We start from the raw sequence: 8974 nt of genomic DNA, 5'->3' as shown, positions 1-8974 counted from the left end.
TGGCTCATGTTGGAAGCTTACTTGTAGCTCCCAAAGCTCAGGGTGCACCATCACCCCATTGGCCCAAAAGAGCTGGAACTGGTCCAGAAGGAACTGCCTGGGGAGCACTCTGCTGCCACCTCCTCTGGACCAGCGGCTGCACCCCAAGTATGTGTACCTGCTGTGGTGTTCTAGGAACTAGACTAGGAAAACCTGCCCAAGCGAGCTAGGGGACCACAGGCTCCTGTTTGGTTTTGGAAGCCATGACAAGGTCTTAGAACAGTCTCCTTCCCACTAACAGAAGAGAATCACCTTACACTAAGAGTAAAATGACTTGGGTCAGAATGGGCAAATCACTCTTCCTCTGGGAGACAACCCTTCCAAGGGCCAGTGCCCCTCCAAGGGGGACTCGTGGAGGGGAGGGGCCTCCTCAAGCCTCAGATCTGGATTGATGGGGATCCAATTGTGCCTCATTCCCTCTGGAGAAATGGGGCCAAATCCCTGGGGGAGGGGGGGCTTACCCTTTCCCTCCCTCATCCTCTGCTTGTGCCTGCAGCAGCTGCTGACAGAGGGAAGGGTAGGCCAGGCTTGGCTTTCAAGAGCAGTTGACTTGGAGCCCTTCGAAAGAAAACTCAAGATACTGGCCTGTAGCACAGTGAGGAAAGGAATAAATACCTAGACCAAGGGCAGAACATGATTCTGCCCCTGGCACATTCTCTCCCTCCCTTTTAGCATACCAGAATACTTACAGTATCACACTAGTTTCCTACCTCTCCAGGTAGAAATACCCACAGTACCCTTGTAAAACTGCCTCCAGGAGCCTACTTCCCCTACAGGGTTTCCAGGACTAGACCAGACTGCACTTGACTGTGTACAGGAAGGGATTCAACCCCCAAGCACAAGGCAGAACCCCAATACCTCAGAGCCATCCAAAGCCATCTCTGCCAACCTGACACCACCAGCCCTGGACACAGGGTGCTGCCCTGCAGACCCCTACAAAAGTCCCCTCTTTGGCTGTGCAGGGAGTCATTCCAGGTGAGCTGGCACAGTCTTAGTCTCAGAGCCCAAGACCCGTGGAGTGTGGCCTAAGGGGCACCACTGCCCCTTTCCAAGAGAACACCAAGCTCAGAAAGAGACCCTCTCTCTGGAGGCCCCACTCACAGAAAGTGCCCACCCAATCCCAAGATGTGTGTGGTTCCTGGAACAGACTCCCAATTCTTGAAGCCATCTGCACTTCAGAACCTAGTTAGAATAAAGTAGGGCCAGCTGGAATACAGGTGGAAGGGCCAGGCCAGGGAATCCTTTCAAAGGTCTAGAGGCCAGGGTCCTTAACTCCTCCCAAGTCCCCGTACCCTAGGACTGTCCAATGTCAGGGTTAGAGCACACCTCCACCCCCCCCAAGGTAGTGGCCTGGCCCCTACCCTTCTCCCAGCTGTACCCAGTCGCCCAAAACTCATGCAAGCCAGCAAGTCAAGTTTCTTTAACGTGTGCACTTTATTGAACTGGTCTCAAGTCAGTGTACAGGTAAGCCCGGGCCTGGCTGCCTCCACACCTCAACCCACTCCCTAGGGGGCCCAAAAGCCTTCATACATCTCAAGTTGGGGACAAAAAGGGGGGCCATGATGGCTGGCCATTCAAAATAAAAACGAAAAGAACAAGTATTAAGGCGAAGATTAAAAAATTTGGATTACATAATTTACACAAAAGCAATGCTCTCACCCTCCCCATGGACTTGGGCGAGGACTGGCCCTTCCTTAGGGAGAAGTGGGTGGCTTTGGGGCAGGCAAGGGACTTCCTGTAACAATGCATCTCACTGTATTTGGAATGACTATTAAAAAAAAGAATGTACAAAGTCCTCGGCCACATTGTAGAACTTTGGGGATGCTCGCTCCAACAGACTGCTGTCACCTTCACCGTTCCAGTTTTTAAATCCTGAGTCAAGCGCCAAAAAAAAAAAAAAAAAAAAAAAAAAAAAATCTCAAAAAAACAAACAAAAAAAAAAACAAATAAAGCCATGCCAATCTCATCGTTTTTTGCGCGTTAGGTTTTGTCGAGAAAGGGTGTAACCAACTAGTAACAGTCCGCCTAGAAGCATTTGCGGTGGACGATGGAGGGGCCGGACTCGTCGTACTCCTGCTTGCTGATCCACATCTGCTGGAAGGTGGACAGGGAGGCTAGGATGGAGCCGCCGATCCACACAGAGTACTTGCGCTCAGGGGGCGCAATGATCTGGGGAGAGAAATGGACAGTTAGCTTAAGGACCCAGTATGGCAACCACAGGGGCCATTCCACCAAGGCCACACTGTGACATTCCACGTGACCAGGCCAGCTTGGGCCGGGGAGACCCTCACCTTGATCTTCATTGTGCTGGGAGCCAGGGCAGTGATTTCCTTCTGCATCCTGTCGGCAATGCCTGGGTACATGGTGGTCCCACCGGACAGCACTGTGTTGGCATAGAGGTCCTTACGGATGTCAACATCACACTTCATGATGGAGTTAAAGGTAGTTTCGTGGATGCCACAGGATTCCATACCTGAAGGGAAAGCCAGACTTAGCTTCCAGTGTAGCCACAAGGGTGACCTGAATGTAGTGTGGGGCAGGGACAAAGAAGCCTTACTCACCCAGGAAGGAGGGCTGGAAAAGGGCCTCAGGGCAGCGGAACCGCTCGTTGCCAATAGTGATGACCTGCCCATCGGGCAGCTCGTAGCTCTTCTCCAGGGAGGAGCTGGAGGCTGCAGTGGCCATCTCCTGCTCGAAGTCCAGGGCGACATAGCACAGCTTTTCCTTGATGTCACGCACAATTTCCCGCTCAGCTGTGGTGGTGAAGCTGTAGCCACGCTCCGTAAGGATCTTCATGAGGTAGTCTGTCAGGTCCCGGCCAGCCAGGTCCAGACGCAGGATGGCATGGGGGAGGGCGTACCCCTCATAGATGGGCACAGTGTGGGTGACCCCGTCACCGGAGTCCATCACAATGCCAGTGGTACGGCCAGAAGCGTACAAGGACAGCACAGCCTGGATGGCCACATACATGGCGGGGGTGTTGAAGGTCTCGAACATTATCTGTAGGGAGAAATGGGCCACGTCACATTCGGGAAGCCACCAGGGGCAGGCAGTCAGGCCAGACCAAGGACATGCAGAGAGTGCAAGGAACACAGGTAAGTGTGCTGGGGACCCCAGGATGGGGGTTCACTTTAGACCTACTGTGCACCTACTGAATACACACTCCAAGATCACTTTACATCAGCCTCATTGGCTTTGTCACACAAGCCAGTGTTAGTACCTACTACACCCACAGCAGTTTTTACTTTAAACACCTAGCCAGAAAAGCAAAACACGAGAAAAAGATTCCACCTGGAAAAAAACAAATAGAACCTGCAGAATTCCAAAGGAGACTCAGGTCAAAGAAGAAAGCCCTAGAAGAATGGCAGAAGAAAGAACAAGTGAGAAAGGGCGTGGCACGGAAGGGACAGAAGAGGAATGGGGTAGCTGACCAGGAAAGCCTACAGGCAACTAACCTGGGTCATCTTCTCACGATTGGCCTTGGGGTTCAGGGGGGCCTCAGTGAGCAGGACAGGGTGCTCCTCGGGGGCCACACGCAGCTCATTGTAAAAGGTGTGATGCCAGATCTTCTCCATATCGTCCCAGTTGGTGACAATGCCGTGCTCGATGGGGTACTTCAGGGTCAGGATGCCTCTCTTGCTCTGGGCCTCATCACCCACGTAGGAGTCCTTCTGGCCCATGCCCACCATCACACCCTGCAGAAAGAGGCGCAAGGTGCCCTCAGCGTGGGAAAAATCCCACAGACCCCCACCCAGAAAGCCAAAGGACTCCCATGTGCAGGAGCTGGGCCTCGTCCTCCACCTGCTCCAAGAGGGGGACCCACCCAACCAATCAGACGCGAGGTTGGCGCCCTACCTGATGCCGGGGACGACCTACGATGGAGGGGAAGACGGCCCTGGGGGCATCGTCACCCGCGAAACCGGCTTTGCACATGCCGGAGCCGTTGTCGACCACGAGCGCAGCGATATCGTCATCCATGGCGAGCTACGGGGAGAGCAGGGCCACCTTGAGCCTGGGTCGGGTGGGGCCGCCCCCGCCCTGCCCACTTCCGGCGCGCCACGCCTTCGAACCGCCAGGGGGCGCCGGCGCGCGCTCACATTGGGGACAAAGGAAGCCAGGCCGGCCGCATTATTACCATAAAAGGCAAACGCTGGTTAGAGGCGGCCCCGCGGCGCGCGGCAGGAAGCCAGGCCCTCGGCCCCGCCCCAGCCCCGTTCAAAAAGGAGCAGGCCGGGCGCGCGGAGGCCACACCCACGGGAGCCGACCAGGCGGCTGAGTGTGCGCAGGCGCAAACGCGCCGCGGCAACCCCACCCCTTCCGGCCGGCCGGCCGCACCGCCGGGCCCGGGCCGCGGCGCCGGGCCCTAACGCGCACGCGCAAGCGCACGAGCACGCGCAGTCCCGTCCCCAGCCCCCACCCGGCCGGTATGGCCCCTTCGCGCCCACCCGCCCGGCAGTCCAGCCATCCAGCGGAGTAACTGCCCGCTCGGCCAGAGGCCCGCGGCCGCCCAGGACAGTGGGCAGCGCCCTGGGAGCTCGCCTCGCGCGCAGCGCGGCGCAGCCCGGCCCCGCGACAAGGGCGTAAGCCCCACTCCCCGCGCCCAGGCGCCGTCCACGGGGCAGGGGCGAGGGGGCCGCCCGCCCGGGGGAGGGGAGGGCTCGGCGCGGACGGGGCGCCCGGCCGGCGGGGCCTTACCTGGAGGCGGTGTAGGTCGGCGAGGGTGGAAGAGCGGCGAGGTCGAGGGGCCTGTGCTGGCGGCTGGACGCGAGCTGAGCAGTGGCTCCGCGTCGCGCTGCCGGGTTTTATAGGGCGGCGCCGAGGCCGCTCGAGCCATAAAAGGCAACTTTCGGAACAGCGCGCGCTGATTGGCCCCGCGCCGCTCACTCACCGGCCTCGCCGCACAGTGCAGCATTTTTTCACCCCCTCTCCCCTCCTTTTGGGAAAAAAAAAAAAGGAGATGGACCGAGAGAGCGAGAGCGAGATTGAGGAAGAGGAGGAGGGATAGAGTTTTGCTGTTGGCCGCCCTAGGGTGCTGGGCCCGCGGTGCGCGCCAAGGGCTGCCCCGCCCGCGGGGCTCCGTCCGGCCTGTGTCTCGGCGTCCCCGCACCGCACCCAGGGACCCTCCGGCTGTGGCTGTCACATGAGCAGTGGGCACAAGGGTCAGCAGGGATGCGAAGGTCCCTGGTTGCTTTGGGTGCACCCTTAAGTTTAAGAAGTTGGCGAAGGGGTGGTCAGGGAGTCACCCCCCCCCTTGCCAACACTAGCTCAACTGCCCAGAAAGCCTGCGTGGGGGTGGGGGCTCTAGCTGCGGGTGCTCAGCTTACTAAGTGGGGCTGGAGTATGGGGGAGTCAGGGGGCTTGTGGCCACTTAGGAGCCTCATGGCCACAGTCGCCAGGGACAGGGCAGGCCCAGGGGCCAGTGCCTGGAAGTTGCCTGTGAAGAGGGCTCCAAGGCTCCCCTGCTGCAGGCTTGGGGAGAGGGGGCTCTGTAGGTCAGAGAAATTGTTCCCGTGGAGCCAAGCTGCCTCTGAGGGCTGCCCAGTCACACCCAGCCAAGGCCAGGCCGCTAGCTACCAGGTACTGCTGGATTCAGGCGGGCAGGACTGCTCAGCACAACTCTGGGCCCACCGTCCATCATCTGTCACATGTAGCCGCAGCTGAACTGCCCTCGTGCACCATCTGGAGGTCCCCAAGGACCTGGGAAGGACACTCAATGAGCCAGAGATGATTTGGGAGGGGGCATCAGGGACAGTAGCTAAAGGCCAGCTGTGCTTGGAGCAGACCCTCTCCTTGTCACCCTTTCCTGCCCTGGGTCTCTCCAAACACTTGGCAAGACCTGGGTGCCCTATTCTGGGTGGTTCCCTGCTCTGAGCTGCCAGTTTGGCAGGCAGAGCCTGTATCCAGATGGTGGCCAACAGTGATCAGTGTGTGGCAGACAGCAGCCCAGGGGCCCAGGGACCCCAGAGGGACATCTGGCTCAGCCTAGAGGACATGCACCTTCTCAGGGCTGGTGACATGAAGATGAATTTTCGCCTGAAGGAGAACAGGGAAGATGGTCTCGTGGAGGCACTGGCCTCTCCCCACCAGTCTGTCTCCAGCCTACCCAGGGCTTTGCAGCATAGGATAGGTGTTCATTGCCTGTGTTGAAACCAGTGACCAGTTAGTCCATATATGGATGTGGAATGTGTGTCCAGGGGAGAGGTCTCTTGGTCCAGCCCAATGTAGGAGGCTGGTGGCAGGTCTCTTTGAAGGCTGCAGAGGCCACAACCAGGTAGATAGGGTGACCGGCACCCAGCAGGGCCCACAGGCTAGCATTCCCGGGGAACTGCCAAGAAACTCGCTGCAGCTCCCCCCATCACTGCCCCAGCCCTGGGCGAACATTCCCAGCCCTTCCACACCTGCCTCCTGAGGGCCAGACTACCCTGTTCCTGGCCTGTGTCTCACTCAAGGGCGTCTGGTTAGCCACCTTAGGACCTGCCAACCCTGCCATTCAAGGACTGGGGCAGCTGGGGGGGGAGGTGTGTGTGACACTTTTTGTTCCCTGTTGATGAGCCTGGAGGAGTGCAGGGCAGGCTGGGACCAGGGACATAGGACAAGGGATGGGAGACAAGGGATGGGGTGGAGGGCAGACCTGGTCCCCAAGCAGGAGCTTGTGCTGCCACCTCACCTCTTAACCAGGGGCCGGAGCACCAGGGCCGCCCGACCTGAGACTGGAACACCCCTGGCCCCGTGCAGCAGCCATTTCCTGGTGCTCTCCTCTGCGCCCGTCAAGGCCCAGCCCAGAAAGCCCCTCCTCAGCGGGAGCCCCCAGCATGTGCAACGTCACCCTCCCCGCGGAAGACCGCTGCCCGGGGCGGGCTGCTGGGCGCCGCACCCCTCGCTCGCTCGGTTTCCGCGGCCGAGCACGCACTGCTCTGTGCAGGGGGCTCTCTTCCCTTCTGAGCCCCGCCTCAGTTTCTCCCTCTGAGAAATGGAGCTCAGGGTCCCTTCTCAGGCAGCCTTCCCAGGGCCTGCATCACCCCCACCGCCTCGCACTGCGCCCACCCCGGGGCCCCGCTCTGCGGAAGGAGCGCGGGGCAGGGAGGCGCTGTGGCCCCTCGGGAAGGACCCGGGCAGGGGGAGTGGATGGGGGGGCAGAGGGAGGGTCGGGGCAGGGGGAGCGGGGCAGAGGGAGGGCAGGGGGCGGGGGGAGGGCAGAGAGAGGGTCGGGGCAGGGTGGCAGGGGGAGCGGAGGGCAGGGGGGCAGGGGAAGGGGGGCAGGGGGAGGGTCGGGGCAGGGGGGCAGGGGCAGGGGGCAGGGGGAGGGTCGGGGCGGGGGGCGGGGGGCGGGGGGCAGGGGGCGGGGCGGGGGCCGAGCCGGCCGGGAGGGAAAGAGGAAGTGCGGGCGCGGAGGAAGGGGGCGGGCCGGCGGCAGGAAGAGCGGGTCCCGCCGGGAGCCCTGCCTGGCGGCCCGCGGGCGGCCCACGCGAGCTCCGCCGGGGCCCCCACCGGCCGGGCCGCCAGCCTTGGAAGCCCCCCGGGGCCAGGGCGCCCTTAGGGCCCCCGCCAAAGCGCCGCCCCAGCGTCTGGCCCGAACCCCCGCCTTGCTGTTGCCCCGGTGCCAGGTGCCCGCCCCTCGCCAGGCGGGGACCCCCGAGCCCCATCGCTCGGAGGCAGGAACGGGGGTGGGGCTGAGAAAGGGAAGAGAAACCCCGCACACAGCAAGTGCTCGGTGAGGGGTAACCGAGTGAATGAGGGGACAAAGCATTCCCGCAGACAGCCCCCCCTTTCACAGATGAGGACACTGAGGCAGGACTGGTGACAGGTCCAGGCCCAGGGTCAAAGACTCTAGGCCCAGGCTTCCCGAGGCCTCTCACCGCCCCTCCCTGGGTGAAGGGTGCCTGGAGTGGCCCCGGGACTGGGTCCAAAGGTTGTTCCAGAGTCTGAATTCCTGGGCCTCACCTTCGTCCTCAGTGCTTATCTCTGGAGGCCCAGAGAGGGCAGCCACTAGCCCTCGGTCACACAGCAGAGGGCCCTCAGGGCCTACGCCTGCTCTTTCCGGCAGCCTCTTTTCCCTGCACTCCTCCCCTGCTCCCAGGATTGGATCCAGAGGAAATTTTGGACCTCAGGCGGGAGGGACTGGGGTGGGTTCTGCTGCCTCCTGTCCAACTTTACTCCCGCTTTCAGGGTCAGGGCTTGGGCTGCCCCCTGGGAAGCCTGCCATCACTTCCTTCCCCCTCCAGCAGAACAGCTGTAACTTTCCTGCTCAGAGAGGGGAAGCCACCTAGTGGGGATCACACACAGCAGGCACAGCCAGGAGCTGGACCTCCTGGATCTGACCGCTCCTGCATCCCACAAGCCAGCACCCACCAGGCAGGCACCCTACCAAAGCGGAACAGCGCCAGACACTGTTTTGAGCAACACCCTGAATGAAGCAGGTGTGATCCCTGAGGCAGACCTCAAACAAGACAGCAAAGAAGACCAAGTTCCCAGGGCTGGGAAGGAAAGCAGTGGCTTCCCTAGGAAGGAGGGGCCTTCTGAAAAGACAGTCAGGGAAGCCCCCTCCCCCCTGGAGGTGACCAGCTCCTGAAGTGGGGCCCAGAGCAGGAGAGAGGGGCTGGGCCAGTGTGCTCTCCTAGACAGCAGCCAGGACCTTGGTCCCCACCCAGGCCTGGCCTCTATCCAGAGTCCCTCCCAGGGCTGTCAGTGGCTCAGCCCGCCCTGGGCCTCCCCTGCTCCCTGGCAGAGTCATCTGAGAACGGGGGATCCCTGTCCTGGAGAAACTGGGAACTCCTGACGCTTCTTAGGAGAATTTTTAAAAATCCTTAAAAACCACCCCCTCTCTTCCGTGGGCACTGGGAGAAAGGCCCCGGGCACTCCTGGGGAGTTCCCAGCCTTGCTTGCATGAGTTTTTCAGAACAGAGAACAAGCTCTCCTGGGCTTCCCCCTACACACA

General features: G+C 60.9%; 1 protein-coding gene across 1 annotated transcript; it reads right to left on the bottom strand.

Annotated features, from left to right (window-relative positions):
• Positions 1-1454: 1454 nt before the first annotated feature.
• ACTB (actin beta) lies at positions 1455-4811 on the bottom strand. The gene is made up of 6 exons (XM_087817015.1): positions 4735-4811; positions 3895-4023; positions 3495-3734; positions 2601-3039; positions 2331-2512; positions 1455-2208 (listed from the first exon to the last, which is right to left on the bottom strand). Exons 2-6 carry the CDS (start codon positions 4015-4017, stop codon positions 2065-2067), a joined length of 1128 nt encoding a protein of 375 aa, XP_087673141.1. The 5' UTR covers positions 4018-4023; positions 4735-4811; the 3' UTR covers positions 1455-2064.
• Between the last annotated feature and the right edge of the window lie 4163 nt (positions 4812-8974).

Source organism: Miniopterus natalensis, chromosome 4 (genome assembly GCF_054644295.1).
Source record: "Miniopterus natalensis isolate mMinNat1 chromosome 4, mMinNat1.hap1, whole genome shotgun sequence".
NCBI classification, from domain to species: domain Eukaryota; kingdom Metazoa; phylum Chordata; class Mammalia; order Chiroptera; family Miniopteridae; genus Miniopterus; species Miniopterus natalensis.
The sequence above is the reverse complement of the archived record's forward strand: the minus strand, read 5'-3'. Positions and strand labels throughout refer to the sequence as shown.

Bases quoted from the DNA above. Each gene is read 5' to 3' on its own strand.
- ACTB (XM_087817015.1), bottom strand. From the start codon at position 4,017: ATGGATGACGATATCGCTGCGCTCGTGGTCGACAACGGCTCCGGCATG. The intron at 3,735-3,894 runs GTAGGGCGCCAA...CTCTTTCTGCAG, and splicing joins TAGGTCGTCCCCGGCATCAG to GGTGTGATGGTGGGCATGGG. The intron at 2,209-2,330 runs GTGAGGGTCTCC...TTCTCTCCCCAG, and splicing joins CCAGCACAATGAAGATCAAG to ATCATTGCGCCCCCTGAGCG.